Source organism: Oryctolagus cuniculus, chromosome 4 (genome assembly GCF_051225735.1).
Source record: "Oryctolagus cuniculus isolate XC-2025 breed Fujian yellow rabbit chromosome 4, ASM5122573v1, whole genome shotgun sequence".
In the NCBI taxonomy this organism is placed as follows: domain Eukaryota; kingdom Metazoa; phylum Chordata; class Mammalia; order Lagomorpha; family Leporidae; genus Oryctolagus; species Oryctolagus cuniculus.
In genome coordinates this window covers 148,847,812-148,869,873 of record NC_142870.1, presented here as the reverse complement: position 1 = coordinate 148,869,873, position 22,062 = coordinate 148,847,812, and the positions used below count along the sequence as shown (strand labels likewise).

The following is a 22,062-nucleotide window of genomic DNA, read 5'->3' as shown; positions in this document are numbered from 1 at the left end:
TCCTTTGCCTTGTGCAGTTCTCTGACTTCTCTGCTGTTATTATACAAAGGTGACTGAGAAGTGAATCGCCTTGATCTGCAAGGAGCAATCAGAAGCAGCTGTGGATTCCACGGCCCTGCAGGGTATGACACTCCCAGGCCTCAGAGGGGAAATAAGAGGCAAAATTTGTTATTTCCCAATCAGCTGGATGTGAGAAGACAGCTACGTGGCATTGTGCTACCCCGTTTCCTGCTGACTCAGGACTGGAGAGATATTGAAAATCACTTCTAACAGCAACAGCACACCAGAGCTGGATGCAATTCCCTCACTGCGACACTGATCCAGGGCTGCAGTAACAGGCCCCCGCTTCAGCTGGTTCAGGGCTGTCACCCTTTATTTTTTGTTAATAAGGTAGATGGTGCTCTCAGTACCTCCACCAGGTGGCTTTTTCTGGAATCTTTGATCTAGTTTTCTCTTGAAGAGGAAGAAGAGCTAAGAGGATGATGTCATTTAAATGAGAGAAAACAGAGCAGGGGTCTTACAGAGCTTGTGATTGAAGTCCAGGACCTACAGTCATCGTGAGTCTGTCACAGGCTCCTCCCCAGCAGCCTAACCCAATCACTTCCCAAATCAAGCCAACACCATTAACATAAAACTTCAGGGTTTTAAAATCATGATTTGGGGCAGCAAAATCCCATTCAAGCCACAACACATCACATCTCATTTTGATCCCAGACACCAGTATTTGGCCCAACACAAGACGCAAACCATCAAGAAAAATCTTCAAGTGACTGCTTTCTCCTATCTCCAAGAAGGAGCTCTGGAGTCCAATGCAACTGCATTCCAATTGGGAATCCCCCCACTGACTCACTTTATGAACCTGGGCAGGTAACAACCTGAGTTCCAAATCTCAGGGCTGCAAAAATGGAGAAAAGAACATTTATTGGGGGCCTGCGCTGTGGCTCACTTGGTTAATCCCCTGCCTGAGGTACCGGCATCCCATATGGGCACTGGGTTCTAGTTCTGGTTGCTCCTCTTCCAGTCCAGCTCTCTGCTGTGGCCCAGGAGGGCAGTGGAGGATGGTCCAAGTGCTTGGGCCCTGCACCCACATGGAAGACCAGGAGGAGGCGCCTGGCTCCTGGCTTCGGATTGGCCCAGCGCCAGCCGTGGTGGCTATTTGGAGAGTGAACCAACAGAAGGAAGATCTTTCTCTCTCTCTCTCTCTCTCTCTCTCTCTGTCTATAACTCTACCTGTCAAATTAAAAAAATATATATTTATTAGTAGAGCTCTGAAAGGACTGAATGAGACGACAAGGCCAAGGAGCTCAGCGTAGCTGCTGTGTGAGGCAAAGTGGGTGTGCACTATCTCCACAATCTGCATGGTATTCCTTGGAGCCTTTTCCTTCATTCAACAGTTTATTCATTAAAACATTCACATACTATCTTCCAGGCACTAGACTGTTGATTTCCGCTATAAGTCTTAATGATTTATTCATCCATAAATTTATTCTAAATCAACCCTTGGATTGCCTTGACACCTGTCATGGTTTTTTATTTCTGTCTGACAGTCAATTGCTTGTGTGTCATTTAATCAGCACACCCACCATCACTGCCATATTCTAGTATTTCAATTCATCACCGTATCTGGCTTCCTCAAACACCTAATACACATGGTGGCATGAGGTTGTCCACAATGTATCTCCAATGCTGAATGGCACACTTCTTTCCTAGAGGCGTGGCTGGAATATACTGGGTAGGTCAATTTCAGAAAGCAGGAGTTTGTGTTGAAATCCTTACTTAAGGTATACTAAGCTGATCTTCTGTATATTAAGATAATCGAAAATGAATCTTGATGTGAATGGAAGGGGAGAGGGAGTGGGAAAGGGGAGGGTTGTGGGTGGGAGGGACGGTATGGGGGGGAAAGCCATTGTAACCCATGAGTCGTACTTTGGAAATTTATATTCATTAAATAAAAGATAAAAAAAAATATTACATTACACAATGAAAAAAAAATAAAAGAAAAAAAAGAAAGCAGGAGTTTGTGAGTCTGTTTTCTTTTTTTAATGAAATTTTTAAAGACTTATTTTATTATTTATATAAAAGAGGAGAGGCAGAGAGAGAGAGGTTCTCCATCCGCTGGTTCACTCCCCAAATGGCCGCAATGGCCGGAGCTGCACCGATCCGAAGCCAGGATCCAGAAGCTTCCTCTGGGTCCCCCACGTGGGTGCAGGGGCCCAAGGACTTGGACCATCTTCCACTGCCCTTCCAGGCCACAGCAGAGAGCTGGATTGGAAGTGGAACAGCCAGGACTCGAACCAGTGCCCACATGGGATGCTGGCACTGCAGGTGGTGGCTCTACCCGCTATGCCACAGCGCCAGCCCCTAATGAAATGTTTTTTAAAGATTTATTTTCTTTATTTCAAAAGACAGAGAGGGGGCAAGGAACAGAGAGAAAAAGAGATTTTCCATCAAATGGTTCACTCCCCAAATGGCAACAATGGCCAGGGATGGACCAGGCTGAAGCCAGGAGCCTGGAACTTCATCTGAGTCTCTTATGTAGGTAGCAGAGGCCCAAGTACTTGGGCCATCTTCTGCTGCTTTCCCAGGCACATTGACAGGTAGCTGGATTGAAAGTGGAGGAGCTGGGACTGGAATCGGTGCTCCAATATGGGGTGCTGGCATCACAGGAAGCAGCTTAACCTGTTGTGTCACAAAAGCTGGTGCCTGTGGGTCTATTTTCATTGCTGCATCTCAGCCTCTAGATCAGTGTCTGGTATACAAGCAGGTGCTTAATAAATGTTTGTAGGATGAATAAAAGGCTTAGAGTTGTTATTTCAAAAATAATTCATATTCCCAGAATATGAATCACTATTTGCTGAATGAAGACTGAAATAAAATACATCAAAATGGAAAACATCTACATCCAGTCCCAAGAGTGAAATAGAGTGACTATACGAGTGTGAAAGTCTAACTACTGGAGAGTAATCTAAACAAAACAACTCTTTTATAGACCTGGTATCTTTATTTCTTTTATTAAAATGTTTATTCATTTTTTAAAATTTATTTGAAAGACAATAAGACAAAGAAAGAGAGAGAGAGAAATCTTTCATCTGCTGGTTCACTCCCCAAATGCCCACAACAGCTGGAGATGGCCAGGCTGAAGCCAGGAAGCAGGAACTCCATCTGGGTCTCCCACATTGGTGGCAAGGAACCAAGCAATTGAACCATCATCCCAAGTATTTGAGCCATTATCTGTTATCTCCTGACCACGTCAGCAGGGAGCTGGATCAGAAGCAGAGGTGAAAGTGGACTTGGTCCCAGGTCCTCCAATATGGGATGCAACATGCCAAGTGGAGAAGACTGACCCCTGCACCGCAATGGCTACACCACTCATGATCCACACAGGGATTGTGAGAATACCACTACTACTATTATCATGTCCTTTTGTGCTTTGTGAGCTCTAACATTATTTCTAACCCTCACACCAATGCCAAGATATATTACTGCTCCTATTTTAAGTACAGGAAAACAGACCCACAGAGCTTAAGTAAGTCACCCAGGCTTTCACGCAGGAAGTGTCTGAGCTGGAGTTTAAGCAAGCTCATCTGGCCTACAGCCCCAAATCATTTTTTTTAAATTTTCATTTATTTATTTGAAAGTCAGAGTTACACAAAGAGAGGAGAGGCAGAGAGAGAGAGAGAGGTCCTCCATCCGATGGTTCACTCCCCAACTGGCCGCAACAGCTGGAGCTGTGCCGATCCGAAGCCAGGAGCCAGGAGACTCCTCCAGGCCTCTCATGTGGGTGCAGGGGCTCAAGGACTTGGGCCATCCTCCACTGCTTTCCCAAGCCACAGCAGAGAGCTGGACCAGAAGTGGAGCAGCCAGGTCTCAAACCATTGCCCACATGAGATGCCGGCGCCTCAGGCCAGGGCGCTAAGCTGTTGCACCACAGCACCGGCCCCAGTCCCACCACATTTTCATGAGAGTATCTGTGCACCTAGGTGTACATGGACAGGAATGTGCACGACACACTGCTGGCTATGGTTCATGGTATGCCCAAAAACCCTTCCACAAAAAGGAACTCGCTGAATTTCTAGAGAATTTTTCTGGTGATTTTATTCAGATCCAAAAACTTATTTCTTAAAAAAAACTCATTAAAATACCCATTATCAATACCTCTGGATGGCATTACCTAGGAGGGAGATATTTACTCAAGTCATAATTCTAAAAATTCACGAGGAGTCAAGAATTTGGTGTACAAGTTAAGTTCACCACTTGGGAAATGAAGTCCTATATCAGAGTGACAGCTTGAGTCCCAGCTACTCCACTTCCAATCCAGATTCCTGAGAATGTTCATCCCTGGAAGCAGCAGATGATGCCTCACATACTTGGATTTCTGTCATCCACATGGGAGACCTGAAGGAGTTCTGAGCTTCTGGCTTCAGCCTGACCCAGTCCTGGCTGTTGTGGGCATTTGGGGAGTAAATCGGTGGATGGAAAACCTCTGTCTCCCTGCCTTTCAACAAAATGTAAATAAATAAATAAAAACTATTTAAAAATTCACAAGCAGTCCACTTTTTGGGTAAAATACACAAATTACCTTTCTAGCCTGTGTACCCTGGGATTATTAAATTGAACTGCTAAGTAGCAAAGCCACCTGCTCCCTAGGTTGTTTATCAGCCTAGAACTGTCTGAGTGATAGACCCTGTCCTCAGGAGGCTGTGCGCGTGGAACACAGTGGGTCACTGCTGGGCTGTCCACATCCTCAGGCCTTGCAGAAGGTGGGCCTCAGCATGGTGCCTGCCTGGCATCAGAGATAAGCACTGGCACACTGGGCCATAAGACTCTTCTAGACCTCTTTCTGTGGCAGCTGCTGGGGTCTGCTCTATGATGTACTAAAAGAAAATGCAACAGCTTCAAGGCACCAGCTCCCTTCCCTGCAAGGGCCTGGCCTGTGTGGTGTTAGGATCTTGAGGAAGCACAGCCCAGATGCTCCTATAGGATGAGGCCCCGTGCTGTGAGCTTCTGGTGCTCAGCACAGCCTGGTCCCTTTCCCTCCACACTTGTTAAATGCTCAGCATGGCTCTCAGAGGCCAAGTGGATGCCATATGCTTGTGCTGTGGGAGCACTTGCTGCTTGGGCAGAGGTGTTTAGCACAGGGAAGAGCATGCTGCTGCCAGAGCTGGGGGCTCTCTGTGCTTTCCCGGGAGACTCCAGGCTCAAAGAGATGCCATCTGGGAAATCTGGGAAGATGTCAACAAGGTGAAGCATTCCTGATGACAGAAAATCTGCAAGGAGTCGGCAGGTAGGGAGAAGGGTCCATCATTAACTGAATTTTGGTGCAAAATGGAGAGACAGAACCCATCAGTGCAGAGATATTTTTCTTTAATGGTTATGGGGATGATTCTCAATTAACCAGGGAGACTATTGCCTTTCAAGGGGTATTTGGCAAAGTCTGGGATATCTTTGGTTGCTTCAAGTGAGTGGCAGTGGCAGGAGGGGATACCACTGGCACCAAGTGAATACAGGGGCAGGAACATTGCTAAACAACCTGCAATGTACAGGCCCAGTGCCTACAATAAGTATTTCTCTGGCCCCAGACATCAACAGTGCTGAGAGTGAGAATCCCTGGGTTTGATTAACTCTGAGCAGATGAGGATGTTCTCTCTTGCCTGTACCAGCAAGTCCAGGCTGTATGGGGAGGCACAGGAGAAGGCATTCAAAGTACCATCATTGGGGTATAAGATCTAGTTTGAACTCTACATGCAGAATTTTTTAGTTTCCCAGCCTTGGGCATATCAGCTGACTTCAGCGAGACTCAGTGTCATTTTCAGGCAAATGCAGACAGCACCAGAGCCTTGTCTAACCAAGTATGAAGCTTATACTACAAGGACTAAGAAAGTGTTTAGCACCAGGTCTACACACAGACACAAATAACTGAGTGCTGAATGCTAAGGCCCAATAAAGCGGGAGAACAAAACATGGCCCTTCCTTAACTTCCTTTGTCCCATTGTTCAGCCCAAGCATTGCAACACTCTTGTGTTCTGGCCTCTATTTTCAGAGGTGAGCATAGCCCCAGTAAGGACCAGGAAGGGAGAAAAGATTGTCCGGGAACATGTCCCTTTTCTCCCAGTGCATGGAACCAGAGGGGCCTTGTCCTCTCCTCACTGTTTCAAAGCTGAGCGAAATCAGGCCAGTCGTAGCCACACCTGACTTTGGTCTGCCCCCCTTACCCCTGTCATAGCCAACAGTTGCCTCAACTGTGCTTCCTCAGTCTCCAGAGCCCTGTCCTTACAGCAACCCAAGGGCTCTCTTTTTCCAAGCCCTGTGGATTTCCTGGCACACGGCTTTCCCTGCCGGCTTCAAAGGCACCCCAGGCAGAGGAGCACCACAGAGCATGAAGAGAACTGCTTAGCCAGCCCACACAGACTGCCTCAAAAGGCCTTCAAATCAAAGAGCTCCAAGATGCCTTGGAAGCCCTCTAGCTCCGAGAGAGGAAGGGACAAGACTGCTGCTAGCCCATAGGGCGCCTTTGTGCAAATTAGCAACGTGGTCCTGTCCACACGGAGCAGTCCTGAGCCAAGCCGGGGGCATAGCCTGCTGAGCAGATGGGTCTCACAGCTCAGGCCAACAGACAGGCCCCCTGCTGCTCCAGGAAAGGATTTGCTCAAAACCGTAGAAATGAGTTGTAGGCAGACTGACAACCTCTCGGTGCAGAGAGGGTAACAACACACGGAAGACAGGAACCCCTGAACTCCTGCTGCCTTTTCAAGGTTCCTTGGTCAGAATTCTGGATTTTACACACATTGCTAACACAGTCTTCCATGCAGCCCTTCTAGTGATTGAAAGCGGGATGCCAAGCACCTGGGGTTTCATGGGGACATTTCGCACAGAGCTGCTGACTCAGAAAAACCCAACACCTACCAAGAAGTGAGCAGGTTCTGGCAGCTGGGGAAGGGGAATCTAATCATCCCATTCAGACTCAGTGCTTAAAAATGCAAAGTCAAATCCCAAAGGACAGTTTTGTTCTGAAATTATAAAAAAGCCAGCACGGTGCATATATTCATTTCAATGAAACTCATTAAATTTCCCGTTACTGTCATATTTCCTAAGACTTTCATGATGAGAAAATATGGCATATTAGCAGGAGCAACTGCAATAGAAAGCAGCATAGACTACAGGAGCCTGGGTCAAAACCCTTCAGGGGCCAGTGCTGTGGCATGGTGGGTAAAGCCACCGCCTGCAGTGCCAGCATCCCATATGGGCGCTGGTTCGAGTCCTGGCTGCTCCTAGGTTTTTAGAAATTCGAAGTGGAGATGGCCACAGTGGGAAGTCCTTCCTCTGATCCTACCTTCTATCATCATCAAGTTGAGAGTGGATTAACATAGGATGGTTGGAATCCTGCAGTAAGAGAAAGACCCGTGTGGGACATGCAAGCTTCCTTCTAGATACATCAAAAACGCTAACACCCAGGCTTGTGTCCTGGCACCAGGAAATTCATAAATTACTCTAAGATTATGCCAGTCACACTGGTCTCTTTTCTCCATGTTCGCAGGATATTAAAGGGACAACATCTCAAAAGAGAGTCCCCAAAACAGGAGCATATTTAGGAATTTGTGTATGTTATATTGATTCAGGCACTTACAAGATTTTCTTAAGCACTGAATTAAACCCATACAGGATTTCTCAAGGCCTTGGATCTAGCAGACATCAACTGGAGCAGAATATACTTCATTGGGAAAAGTGATTCTCTGCCCCATCCACGACCAACAGGCAGTGGGAGGCAGTGGTGATGTGTCCTCACACATCACAAGTCATCTTTGGCTGGATGTCACAGCACAAGCCCAGCTTCCTTCTCCTTTAATGAAAATATTCAGTTTCCCAGATTAAACCATAATTCCTCTAAAGACCTTACTTTGTACATCCTGGTATTAACCCATCTTTGGCCAGTGTCCCTATAGATTAATTGCTAAAAATTAAAGAACAATTGTTCTATGTCAGGCACTACTCAACAATGAGCTCTAAGCCCCTTTTAATTTAATAAAACTCACAACGACCAGTTGGAACTATCATTATGTTGCTGATGATGCTGATTACAATTCCTATTTCATATTGATAAATAATAGCACAAAGGCACAAAGAGGTTGAGTAGCCGGCCCTACATCACATGGCTGCAAGTGGTAGATGGCAGATCTGAGCCCAGATATCCCCTCTCCAAAAGCCTGCGCTCTAAATACAGCTCTCACAATGCTGCCAACACAGAAGAGCAACCGAGCCAGGGGTAACTCCAGGGAAAACAGAGAACAAGGTCGGAGCTGAAGGTGAGCCAAACTGTGCAACCGACAGTCCGCTCATCCATGTCACCCTCTCCTGAACTGGACAGGCACTGTGGGCTTGAGGGCTCCGAAGATGGGTTGAGCTTTAAAAGTGGTAGCTGCCATTAGAAGAACCGCAAGAAGATGTGTCCAACAGCTCTGACAGCAGACCCCTATTTCAAAGGCCCCAGAATGGAAGGCCCTAGAATGGAGCACCCCTCAGCTCCTCCCCTAAAGGGAAGGGCCAGCCCGCCCCATCTTCTATCCACCCCACCACATCTCTCCAGCTCTTCAAGACTCTGCTCCAGCAAGAGCAGAGGTCAGCCATCCTGACTCTCCCACTGACTGGGGGAGGCTAGGGCAGCTGAGGAGGAGGAAGGATGGGCATGGCCAAGTTTGGGCTGCAGATTACGACTGGATTTTTCACTACTGAATACCCAGGTTATTTCCATTTTTCTTTCTTTTTTTATTTCCTTATAAAATTTTTTTAAAGATTTTGTTTATTTGAGAGAGAGAGTTACAGCCAGAGAGAGGGAGAGACAGAGAGGTCTTCCATCCACTGGTTCACTACTCAAATGGCCACAACGGCCACAGCTGGGCTGATCTGAAGCCGTGAGCCAGGAGCTTCTTCTAGGTCTCCCACGCGGGTGCAGGGGCCCAAGCACTTGGGCCTTCCTCTACTGCTTTCTCAGACTATAAGCAGAGAGCTAGATTGGAAGAGGAGCAGCTGGGATGTTAACTGGTGCCCATATGGGATGCAGGTGCTGCAGGCAGAGGCTTAGCCTACTGCACCACAGAGACAACCCCTAAAATGTTTTTAATGCATAAACTATTTTAGTCTTCTTTTTCTTTCCTAACATTGACACTTAGGAGTAGAAATGCAGCCTAACTGCAGTTTTGATGGTATTCCATAACATACTTGGAGAATTATACATTCATTGGCTTTTAATATATTAGGTTCTTGGCTTTCGTGATTCATGAAAGCAGTTATAAGACAGTTTTCAAGCAACTGGATAGATTTATTAATCTTGGTATTATATACCTCCAAAGTCACTCTCTAAGAATGTTATGTATAACAATCTTTTTTTAACCAAGAATATTTTAAAAACATACCCTGTATATTTTTGTAAAAGCTCCTGTTACTCTTAAAGACAGTTTCACCCTCTTTTTAAAAATTTCTTTCACAATTCTGTTAAATCATTCATAATCAAATATGGAACAACACTGATATTTTTCTGCTGATAAAATCATTTATCATTTCATTCTTAGTCTAACATATTTTCATACTGGGGTGCAAAGATTCTCCATGTCCAATTACTCCAGGGAGTCAAAGAACCTATACTCAGATGCTGGTTTATCTTTAATCTGCTACATCACCACAGATCATTCCACACGTTTGGGTTTAGGTCATTCTTATTTACAACACAAGGAGTTAAACAAAATAATCTCAAAATTGTCTTTTGACAATATTATTCTATGCGAGTTTACCATTAGACTTATACAAGGGTACTTCAAAAAGTCTGCAGAAAAATGAAATTAAAAGATAAATTTATTTGAGTACAAAAAGCTGAAATCTATGTATAGCTAGCTTCCCATAATAGTCACTTTTCCACAAACTTTTTGAAGACCTCCTCATAGACACGGCTTTCAATATTTTTCTGCACAAAATGAATTTATCTTTTAACTCTATTTGTCCACATTTTTCTAAGTGCCGTCATATTTAGCACCAGAGGCATCTTCCCCCTTCCTTTCTCTACAAGATTAAACCATTACCTCGATTTCACCTGATAAAGGGAAGGAAAAATCAAACAGCCCCTAAGAATCACGTGCTGTCTTTGGAAGGAAAAGAAATCCTTTACCCTAACCAGCTGGATGTAAATCTCCCACACCTACCTGCTCCCAGCACACACACCATCAGTGATAGGATGTCAGAATGTGAACTTTCAATAATCAATCGAAATGTACCAAGGAGAATACCAATATTCTGAGCACCCATATATGACATATGGATTATTTCCTTTACTTAAGGGCAAAAAATTAAAAAGTCATGAGTAGAGGGAACCCCAACCATGCCACATCCCCCACAGTAATGCAGCCAAGGAGGCTGAGATCAGACAGAGCACTGTGGGGAGCATGAACCTGAACCAAGACTCATTCATTTCCACACCAGGCTGACAATACGGTGTCTCAGCCAGATTTCATTCACATCACCTTCACGGGGGACCCAGACAGAAGGCTAGGATTAGGGCTTGTCAGGCACCTGCAACTCAAATACTGCCTCAATGACTGAGGTGGTGAAATTAGAAATTCAATTGGTTTTTACTGCATATCTGCTATGAAAACATCCAACACACAGCTGAAATGTACCTACCAAGGAGTAAGAAAAATAGGAGACATTTCTTGTCATAAAGAATTAGACAATGGGAAAAACAAAGCAACCTCTAAAACTCTTTCAATCCTAAGCTGCTGCAATAAAAATAAAACAAAAACCCCATGACACACCAGGCATTCCATACCGGATTGGACTGAGACATACTGGAGATGCCAACCTAGGAACTGCAACCTAAATCCTAGCTCTCCAGCTCACCCCAAATCTAACAGAAATAAAAGTTGGAATTTCAACCACCATGCTGGAAATAGCATCTCCATGCTCTCTTTCCCACTGCAGGTAACAATGACTAAGGCATCAAGTGACCCCTCTGTGTGATGAGGAGATAGTCTGACAAAGACGTGCCCGGTTCCTGAGCCTGTGGCCAGCGGGAGAGAAATGTACTCTAGGGAAACAGGAGGCAGCAGTTCCCAGGAGGGGAAGAGAAGCCAAAAGCTCCCCTGAAACTTTTCCTTAGAAAATGCAGGTGACAAAAATACAACCCAATACCATGGAGCTCTTCCTGGATTGTAATTTTCTCTCCTCTCTGGAAACCTTGCTTACCTTCCTGCCCAATAAGCTTTTCCCAAATCCAGCCACCCCACAAAACCTGGCTCTATTCTCAGAACACACAAGGTCTCTCACTCCACTCAACAGCAGTAACATTCACACTGTATGGAATCGTGTCACATTCTGTTGGTGTGTGTGACATCACGGGACTACTATTATTCGACTTGTCATGTCTTGTACCTCAATTCCTAAATTTAATTTTTCACTTTCCTGAGAGTGAAATCCACCAAAATTTTAGCTTTCCCCTCTAAGGCTGGACATCACATATGGTAGATGTTCATCTGATTACAAGATTCAGGAAGACAAGCAAGAAAGAAGGAAGGAGTTGGGGAGGGGGAGCCAGGACACAAAGGTTTGTAGGGACCCACCGAGAAGCAGAGGAAATCAAAACGCCACTCGTGAACATAAAAAACAGACAACACCCAGTAGATTACAGGGAAAGTCTGCTGAGTTGAAAGAAGATAAGGAAAGAAATCGTAGTTGAAAGGAAAGAGAAAAAAGATGAAAGCAAATGATAAAACGGAAGAGGAAGCGAAGAATGGTGGGAGGGAGGAGAGAAGAATGAGAAGTGAGGAATGATGAAAAGAGAAGGGAAGGGAAGACAGCCCCCGGGGGAAGGAAGGATGGGAGGAAAAGGAGGGAGGGTTGCCGAGGGGAGAAAAGGAATGGGGGACACGTCTTACCCCTGGGCTTCTGGGTCTTCCATTTTCACTCTTATGCCCTTTCTGTTTCCAAAGCAGCTCTTGTTGCTTTACTGGGCACCTAGCACCTAGTTCCAGGCTGGTGGTTGCCCCCGCATAAAGCTGTAGGTGACTCACGTCTGAGGCCGATTTGGTGCTTCACTGGCCAGCACCAGTCACCTCTTGCAAATGCTGTGCCACGAGTCCTGGGCAGGCAGCCTCAGGAAAGCTGCTTCTCATGGCCCAGGGTGTGGAGCTCTGAGGGAGGATTGGGCAAAAGCCAGTGCCCCACTGCCTCTCCACCAGCAGGTGCAGTGGGAGACCTCCTCTTATCCGTGCTGAGGCATCACGTGACCTGCTCAGTCCACGGCTTCCTGGGCGGCCCATCAGGAAACCAGGGCTCAGAGGCTCCACGGGGCAGGGGCGGGGGTGCCTTTGAGGAGACGCGCTGGCACACAGCTACACCTCTCTCACTGCCATCCTCCTCCTCCACCCACACCTGAGGAAGCTCGACTCAGGGTGTGCCCAGACGATGCTAGAGGGTTGGATACCCAAACCTTGGCGAGGCTACAGCTCTTAGTGACAATCTTCAAAAAGAGCCCAGACAGCTGCAGGCTCCCAGCCCTACTGTTTCCTTTCACCTCTAACAGAAACACCACGACACTGTGACTGTTAACATACATATATGTTTTAAAAAATGTTTAAAACCACATCCATTGAAGACACAATGGGAAAGTGGAGAGCTAAGCTTCAGGGACCCCTGCAACTGGAGGCACGTTTGTGGGTACGGGCAGGTGGGGCTGAGGGAATCCACAGTGTGCAGCAGATTCTCCAAGGGGATTGCGATCCATCACCCTACACCCTGAGGAGCAGCAAAGCAAGTTGTCAGGGGCTCATTAATCAGAAAAACAATGCTTGGTTAGTTTGCTACAGAGGATTGAGTTTCATGAAAACACACTTTCTGGAATTAATCTATTTTGCTAAAATGAAAACTGAATGTTAAAGTAGGGACTCCTTTCCCTACTGGTGGTCCTCATATAAACCTATCTTTCTGTCCATCTGTCGGTCTGTTTGCCTGTCTGCTGTGGAAGGCCATTCAAACTTGTGACACTGTTTTTAGGCACATTCCCACCACCATCACAGCTCTGAATTAAAGAAAGCCAATTCCAATGGACAAGCCTCGGGAATGCTCTCATGTCTACCCATCCAAACATGGTAGACATAAAACGAGCCATTTTAGAAGAAGTTATGGTTTTAATATATCACATCATTGTCATGGAGACTCAGCTATCATGGGAAGAGTAACCAGGGATCTCTGTGAAATACTTAAGTAAGCAATACAGCACTGGCAGGGCATGAAGGGTGATGCAATTGCTACAGAATGAAACGAAGTCTAGAAAAATCAAGCTGATGCACTTGAGCAAGCACCGAAACCTGAAATAATGGGAAAAATCTGCTTTCTCACTTTATTTTTAAAAAGCTGCCTGCAGATTCTGTGGCTGTTAATCACTGTTCGCATGTGGCACGGCTGTCACCTTTATGAATCAGGTTTTATCTTGAAAAGATTTTCCTTTCTTTCCTTTCCTTTTGTACGTGGCTAAGGAATTGTGAAACAAGAATGCAGAACAAGTATCAAGGTTCACAATGCTAGGATCAGCATTTACAAACACAAAAGTATGTTAAAGTTTTAAGCGGTGTCCAATTTGGTGAAACCAAATATCAGCATCTTCATTTGCATGCTGCACAAACTGTCATCTCTTACTAAAAGGAACGTATGCTCTCAGGATGTATCTCATTATATATGAAACCTCCTAAGTCCCCCCATGATGGGTAGCAGAAATCCTCAAACAGATGTTATATTAGATAAAAGTTAAACAAATTTGATTCAAAGGAATAGATGCAGTATTGCATCAGTCTGTGACAAAATACATCTGACAAACAATTGATGAATGAAGACACTCACTATTGGGGCATATACAGATACAATCATAAAGGAATCAGGAAAGGTTTGCAACTATATACTTAGGACTTGTCCACATACTTTTTAAAACAATGATAAAAGCCACCCATAGGAGACTCAGGGTTCAGAAAAATTCGCCGCAATGCTCTCACCCAGCACAATGATGCCACTAGACAGAACTGTAACACTGTCACACTTCTGCTTTTGTTAACAAATCAGAAAGCAATTCCTCTGCCTCCAGTTGCGCCACTAATGGTTTACAGAAGTTTGGTAAGAATCGGGAGCTCTCAGAAGCAAAAAGCCTAGAGAGGGATAGATGCTGCCCCTCAAACAGGAGGACCTGGAAAGTTTATTCTCACTCTATACCTTTGTGTCTGTCTGTCCGTAGCTTGTGCCTGCTGGGGAAGGCCATTCAAACTTGTGAAGCTTCATTAAGCACATTCTCACCACCATCACAGCTCTGAATTAAAGGAAACCAATTCTCAGTCGGAGTATAAAGGTACGAGAGTCAGAACCCAGCAGCAGGTGCAGTCTTCTGGTGTCAGCCCCATCCTGTACCCTCTACCCTTCTCTGACCAGATAGGAAACAAGTGGGCTGCATCCTGTTCATGGATGCCAAGAGCTGAGAACCCTGCCCCCTCCCCCGCCCCCGGTGGCTCTCAGCCATCTGTCCTGCCACAGCAAATAAGGCACTTACCATGGATGAAAGGCCAGCTGGGCTGTTCCGTGTGAATCCCAGCTCACTGGAGGCTGGAGTGCCTGGGAGGAAAACTTGGGTGCAGCCTGGGATTCCGATGCAGAGTCTGAGCCTGGGGCGCTGCTCGCATCTCAGCACAGCCAGTGTGTCTCCCTCCCAAATGTCCGAATTAATAAATGATAGCCCCATGGTCAAACCTATGAAGCTGAGCAGATGGAGACCCTGACTGTCACCAGGAAATGTGCACTGGGGACTCCAGTTCCTAAAGGGAACACAGCGCATACTTTGAGCAGGGAGCTGGCTACCGATTCACACAGCAGAAGATGAGCCTTTCTCCGAGGGTGACATGCCTCACGTTTTTCCCCCTAGGAGGCAGAGGACAATTGGAGCCAGGTGACTGCTATCACCTCTTCTCCTGTATGTCCCCCTCCTGTCCACCTCCCTGCAGGGCAATTTTGGAAACTGATGGAAGTATGATTTTCACCTATGATTCTGATGTGAGAGTGAATGGTCAGGAGGCACTTGCAGTACAAGCATTTGTTAAATCCAACCCTGCACATCAGAGACTTTTGAGGTAGCATCTGAACACCTGAAAACAAACAGCAACCCATGTGTGCTGCAGCCCCATCTCCATAACCCAACTCAGAACAAGCATCGAGCATAATACCAATGCTCTCAGCTCTCAAGTCCCCTAGCCTCTCTCCAAGAAAAACACTCTATAACCCTGGAACAGCAGATGGCCAGTTTTTGTACCTGCCTCAGAAGTCCAGCTGATACTAAGTGAACTTGACTCATGGTGGCTCAAGGGACTTGGGTGTCACTTTGACTACTGGGGTACAGAGGCTCCAAGGGTGTTTATGCCTCACTGCCTCTCTCACTGACATAATTTGAAATGATTGGGTAAGAAGGAGCTTCAGAAATGAAATAAGGGATCTTTATTTTATAAACGGGGAAATGTGTGCAAGGTCCTCACAAAGCATAGCAACAAAGTTCTACCATTCAGGTAGAACTACCATTCAGGTCTCTAGTGTGGGGAGCAACTCGGACTAGACTAAGTTACTGGAATTAAGCTTATTCTATGCATCTGCTCTCCCACAATATGGCGCTGGGAGAAGAGTAAAAACAACTTTACACAGCTGCCTCCAGTTCAACCAGTAACCTGCAGGAGCTGATCCCGCTCCTGATTGGAGGAGAGCAGCGTACTAGGCGTGTGGGTAGCAGAGTTGGGATTGGTGGAAGAGGACTATAAAGGAGGAGAGAGACAACATGCACCAGGAACATCTATCTGAAGGAACATCTGAGCAGCCCCCGAGAGAGCCAGCTGGCGGTGTGCCGCTCCCCCGCGGAAGTGGGGAAAGTGGCAGGGGGAACCGCCCTTCCACGGAGGTGGAAGGGTCGGTAGCCAACCCGGGAAGAACCAGCAGCAAACCCGGGGAGGGCTGAGCAGACAAAAGAACAGTCGTTCCTCCACGAAGAGGGGGAGCGACATTCTAGCCCACAGTCCATATTTCAGAGTAACATTCCCTTGGAGGTTCTGAAGTCTGTGTCTGTTCTCCTCCCAGAGATGACCAAGTTAAAAAAAATGCCCAGGGCAGGGGCTGGTAAACTTTTCCTATAAAGAACCGAACAGTAGGCTCTGCAGGCCACGTGGTCTGTGCTGCAATGATCCCGCTCAGCCACTGTGAAAGCAGCAAAATGTAACCACACATAATGACTGTATTCCCATGAAGCTTCACTTACAAACACGTATGCACACTGCGATTGCCTTGGGAACTGCTTGCTGGTCCTTGTCATGGAGGATCTTCTTGGACAAGGTCATTTGGGACTACAGATCTTAGATTTGCCTTAAGCAGGAAAAATCTCAGTGCAACAAGCTTAGACCATGAACACTCATGAAACATAGGAAGGGAGTGGGACAGCTAAGAGAATTGTCCCTGACTACACAAGCAAAGAAAGATGCAAGTTTCTAAGTATGCAAGCACCAGTCCCTCCTCACTGAGTATTATCGCTTCCCTCCATCCCCAGCTTAGGGACAATGATGTTTCCATTATATTAGGCAGATTTCCATCCATTCACCCACAGCAACTTTCACCCATTCCAGCTGCAGGCAGCAAGGCTCTTTGTAGTCTGCCTGACTCGGCTGACAAGCAAGCAAACAGAGGGCAGATACGCAGGTTCGGAAAGCAGGTCTGCTCTTCACCAAGCAAAACCAGAGGGCTCCCGGTTTAGAAGGAGGCATGCATTGCTCACAGGAGCCCGCTGAGCCAGAATTCTCCAACTCTGGGGAAGCAGCTCACAACTTAAAGAAGCACAAGAGCATCACAAAAAGAATTCCTAGGAGGTGGCCCCTTGTGGGACCTATCCCAGATTCCCAGTTGATGTATCCTGAAAAGGAGATGTGAGCCACTGGCACAATCACTCGTGCTTGGGATCCCATGAAGCTGCCAGGCAGCAACGGCCAAGATGCTGCAAGGTGAATTTCATCTTCTCCTGAGCACAATCCAGCAACACAAACTTTTTGGTTTGCTTGTCTTGGAGGTGGGTTGTGCCTCTGTGACATCAAACATCTGACACAAATTTTAAAAGTGAGCCAGTAATCCAGGTGTTTGATGTCAGAAAGACCCAACAAGGAGCAGGTGTTTGGTTTAGCGGTTAAGCTGCCAGCTGATGCCCATGGACGCCCACATCCCATATTGGAGTAGCCTGGGTTTGAGTCCCAGCTCCACTCTCCATTCCAGCTCCCTGCTAACGTACATGCTGGAAGGCAGCAGTGATGGGTGGAGTGGCTGGGTCCTGCCACCCACGTGGGAGAGTCAAATGGAGTTCCAGGCTCCTGACTTCAGCCTGGCCCAACCCCAGCTGTTATGGGCTTTGGGCAAGTGAACCAATGAATGGAAAATCTCTCCCCATCTCAAATAAACATTTAAAAAAAAAAAAATACCTAACCAATCAGACAGCTGTCTGAGTCCCTCTTTTATAACTCTTCTCCAAGGATGCACTGCGTTAAAATGACCACAGTAATCCTGCTACAGTGCTCACCCTACCCCTGCTGTGTTCATTTGGTTCTGTAAGATTAAGAAGAGGTTTAAATTCATTGATTATCCATTGAGAACCACACTGCATGTGATGTCAGCTCTGATTCAGTTGATGCTACTCAGATAAGGTTAACACCACCATAAAGGACTCAGAGTCGGCCACAGCTTCAGAGTCTGAGCACCCACGGCCCATTACCCACCAAAGGAAAACAGCAAACGGGAACGATGGGAGAGGGCAGTATTTCAGTTGCTAACCAATGATTAAACACGATGTAGCTGCCAACATCACACATGAGCTTAAAGCAGCCAGGCCCAGCCATTCATCGATTCCTCTTACTGCAAGGATCCAGCAAAGCTGATCCCTCAGCCTGCTGCCTCTGGATCCCGGTACAGCAGCCTGAAGCAGGAGGAAGTTGAACGCAATGCCCTTGGCAAGCTCTTGGAAGCTGTTTTCAAAATGCCCTCAGCTGGGCCCAAGATCCTTCAAGGGACAATAAAGCCACTGCATCTCAGTCCACTTTTCCTTTCAATACATCAATAAATATTTAAATATTTTAAAAGGTAATTCCTGGGACTGGCATTATGGTGTAGCAGGCAAAGCAGCCACCTGCAACGCCAGCATCCCAGATGGGCACCAGTTCAAATCCTGGCTGCTCCACTTCTGATCCAGCTCCCTACAAACAGCCTGAGAAAAGCAGCAAAAGTTGGCCCAACTGCTTGGACCTCTGTACCCACATGGGAGACCTGGATGAAGCTCCTGGCTCCTGGCTTTGGCCTGGTCCAGCTCTAAACACTGCAGCCATTTGGGGAGTGAACCAATGGATGGAAGTGCACACTCGCTCACTCGCTCACTCGCTCTCTTTCTCTCTCTGGCTCTGAATTTCAAATAAATGAATAAACTTTTTTTTTTTTTTTTAAAAAAGGCAAATCCCAAGCAAGTCAACTTTTTCTTTAGGAGGTGATCATCACTAGAAATACAGGCTAAGATTAAAAAGAGACCCTTGCATTAAAAAAAAATTATGTTTAGAAAGCAATGTGGGCCGAAGCCACGGCTCACTAGGCTAATCCTCCGCCTGCGGTGCTGGCACCCGGGGTTCTAGTCCCAGTTGTGGTGCCAGTTCTGTCCTGGTTGCTCTTCTTCCAGTCCAGCTCTCTGCTGTGGCCCAGGAGTGCAGTGGAGGATGGCCCAGGTCCTTGGGCCCTGCACCTGCATGGGGGCCAGGAGGAAGCACCTGGCTCCTGGCTTCAGATTGGCGCAGCACGCTGGCCGCAATGTGCTGGCCATAGCGGCCACTTGGGGAGTGAACCAATAGAAAAAGGAAGACCTTTCTCTCTGTCTCTCTCTCTCTCTCACTGTCTAACTCTGCCTGTCAAAAAAATAAATAAAAATTAAAAAATTTAAAAAAGAAAGCAACGTGAAATTTCCCATCCTTGATGAATATAAAAATCATCAAAATAATTCAGGATTCACATCCCATGGAAGATATCACTATTTGCAGCATAGTTTATTTTAGTATAGTGGGTTCTCAAAGGGTAAACCACCTTGTTTTAAGTTCTAATACAGTAAATATCAATTAATTTAATCCACATAAAAAAGCTCTTGGGATTCTTCATAATTTTTTAGGAATTTAAATGAGTTATTAGACCAAAAGGTTTGAGCTCTTTTTAGTGGAAGGATGGTACATGTGGAGTAAAATCGTTTTTGAATTTATTTTGTCTCCCAGTCACTGTGTTATCGGAGCCAAGCTACTTAGCATAACAGGGTCTTCCCTGTTCTCTGGATCAGACTAATCACTCTGATACTTATTTGCTGCAGCACGTCTTCCCTGCTGAAATATAATATCCAGACGGTCGAGGTCTGTCTTGTTCACTGCATTTGCCCAAAGCCTGGCACAACACTTGGCATGACCAATGAGAGGGTCTCAAGGCGGGTTGGGTGGTGTGAGGATTAAACAGCACAATCTGCGTAGTGTGCCCAGTAAGGTACCTGGCACACAGCAAATGTCACAGGTGCTCGAGTAAATGTCACATCCCCGCCTTCACCACGAATGCAGCTCTCAGTGGTCCTACACAGGACAGAATACGCACAGCTTGTCTCTTTAAAGTAAATATTTAAGGCTCTGGTTCTCCACATGTAGTCTTCAAACCAGCAGCATGAGCTGCTGGGAAAGGGCTAGAAATACAAACCATTTCACTTCCAGCACAGACCCACTTAACCGGAGACCCTGGAGGCAGAGCCTACGCCTCAGTGTTCTAACAAAGTCCTCCAGGAGTCTGCGATCGGTGCTCAGGTGTGAGATCACAACGTGCAGACAGGCATGCCGCTTCTGACTCCCAGAAGAAAAAGAAACTATTTTATGCTGATAGCATTTTGGACTTGATAGCGGCGAGAGATCCCAGTATGTTGTCTATTGCTGGCTGCCTAAGATCCTTTCTGGGCAAAGGTAGGAGCTACTTTAAGTCACATACGCCAAGTGCCTGCTGCTGGCCGTGCAGAATGCAGGGGTGGGTTCTGTATTCTGGCTGTGTACCTGGGGCCAGGACCAAACATCTCTTGGATTGGAAAGAAAACTGGAGGCAGCAGGAACAAAGAATGTTTTATCTTACACAAGCCCCAGTGTAATCTTTAAGGCTTCTTTTGTGGCTCAGGGTGGGAACAGGCCTGGGAGCAGGCGAGGGAAGGAAGGGCACTGAGTGTGTCAGTAGCTAAGGGAAGCTCGATTTTGTGGCTGATTTCTACATACATTCAGAAACACACTCCTGATTTTCACAGTTCCCCTGCAGCACAGCAAAGCACTAGGAAGAGGGTACCTACTTATTCCCATGCCTTCAGCCTTTGCAATCTCCAGGCACCAGCAAACTTCACAGCTCCCCAGCAGCCCAGACAGTGTCATCATCCTCACTTTATGTTGTGGAAACTGAACTTCAGCAGGTTAAGCAAAGCTGAGATTCAAACTCAGGGATGCCTGCCTCAAGACCATTTACTCACACGCAATCCTGCCTATCTGTGCACAACACAGGGGACAGCCTTGCAAATGCAACAGAACACATGTGAGGTGAGGGCCAGGATCAGAAATCAGAGCACCGAGTAAAATGCACACAGAGCCAGATCATCCTGGAAATCATTCCTATAAATTGTCCATCAGGGACAATATGAGAGGGTACTACGAAACATTCATCGAAAACAGAAGTGAAAGGAGTTTATTTGAGTACCAAAAATAGTAAATCCATACAGAGTTTATTTATGCAATGTATTCTACTTGAACTTTTGGAAAACTTGTAATTGTCTGATTTTACTTTTTCTGTAAGATAAGTGCAGATGATCTGAAATAAACTTAAATTACTTTTCACAAATCACTATACCCCCTCTCAAAGCCTCTCAGAAGCGCAGAATGCAGGAGTGGAAAGTCAGAAAGGCCAACATGTGCACTCCAGTGGCTGGGTCCTCTTGTGCCTTACCCAGCTGCATCTCCATATAAAACAGATGAAAACAGATGAAACAGAAGCAGAAAAGTCAAACAGCTATTGAATCACAGAGCCAGGGTTCACACCAAGTCCACTTATTTTCAAAGTTTAAGCACTGATCATAAGAAAACTTAAAAAAATATCTATTTGTCTTTACTAAACCGCACTGTAAGCCAGAGATTTCTTGGCACACTTCCTGAATAAAAGCAAGGAAGAAAGAACATAGTTTGTGCAGTCTACCAGAACTTTCGTATTATTTGAAAAAGAGAGGGAGAGAAGAGAAAGAAACAGAGACCTTCCATCATCCAGTTCACTCCCCAAATGCCTACAACAGCCAGGGCTGGGCCAGGCTAAAGCTAGGAGCCAGGAACTCCATCCAGATCTCCCATGTGGGTGGCAGTGATCCAACCACTTGAGCCATCACCCGCTGCTTCCCGGGGTGCACTTAGCAGGGAGCTGGAAGGGAGAGCAAGGCACTCCAATATGGGATGTGGGTACCCCAAATAGTGTCTTAGCTGCTCCACCAAACACTCCCCTTTGCCAAAATGTTTTGAGCAATTAATTAGTAGGTGCCTGATGCGGTGTCGGATTCAGTCATGAAAAAGAGAAGAGGCCAGCTTTCACCCAGCACGTGGTGAATAGGAGAGATGGCAGGGGTGTGAGCCAGGAGAACACAACGCCAGAGAGAGGAAGCCTCTACCCTCACTGTAACCCCTCACCAGAAGACTGGGGGAGGCACTTAGCATGCCAGGCCTGTGTTTTCTCACCTGGAAATGAGGGAGGCTGGGCCTAGTTTTATGGGATTGCACCACTCTCACATTCTTTGATTCTACTAGAAGCATTTAGTTCCCTGTCTTTTGAAATTACATCAGGCCAGGGGCCAGGAAGAGGGTTCCTAGCTGCCCCACAAATCAACTGTTTCCACGCTTGTCCTCACATCACTCGTGCCTTTGTTGCAACATGATGCACAACCAAGCAAGTCATGGAAGAGGC

At 46.4% G+C, this 22,062-nt stretch overlaps 1 protein-coding gene across 3 annotated transcripts in view; it reads right to left on the bottom strand.

Annotated features, from left to right (window-relative positions):
- Window positions 1-22,062, bottom strand: part of CPNE4 (copine 4) — a 531,073-nt gene that overhangs the window by 499,678 nt on the left and 9,333 nt on the right. The window contains exon 1 of one of the 3 annotated variants that reach the window (XM_070072817.2): window positions 11,916-12,216. The exons of the other annotated variants lie outside the window; for them this stretch is intronic. Coding sequence (XP_069928918.1) covers window positions 11,916-11,938 — 23 coding nt within the window. The 5' untranslated portion in view covers window positions 11,939-12,216. Of the gene's footprint in view, window positions 1-11,915; window positions 12,217-22,062 lie in introns of those variants that run through there. 3 annotated transcript variants of the gene reach the window in all.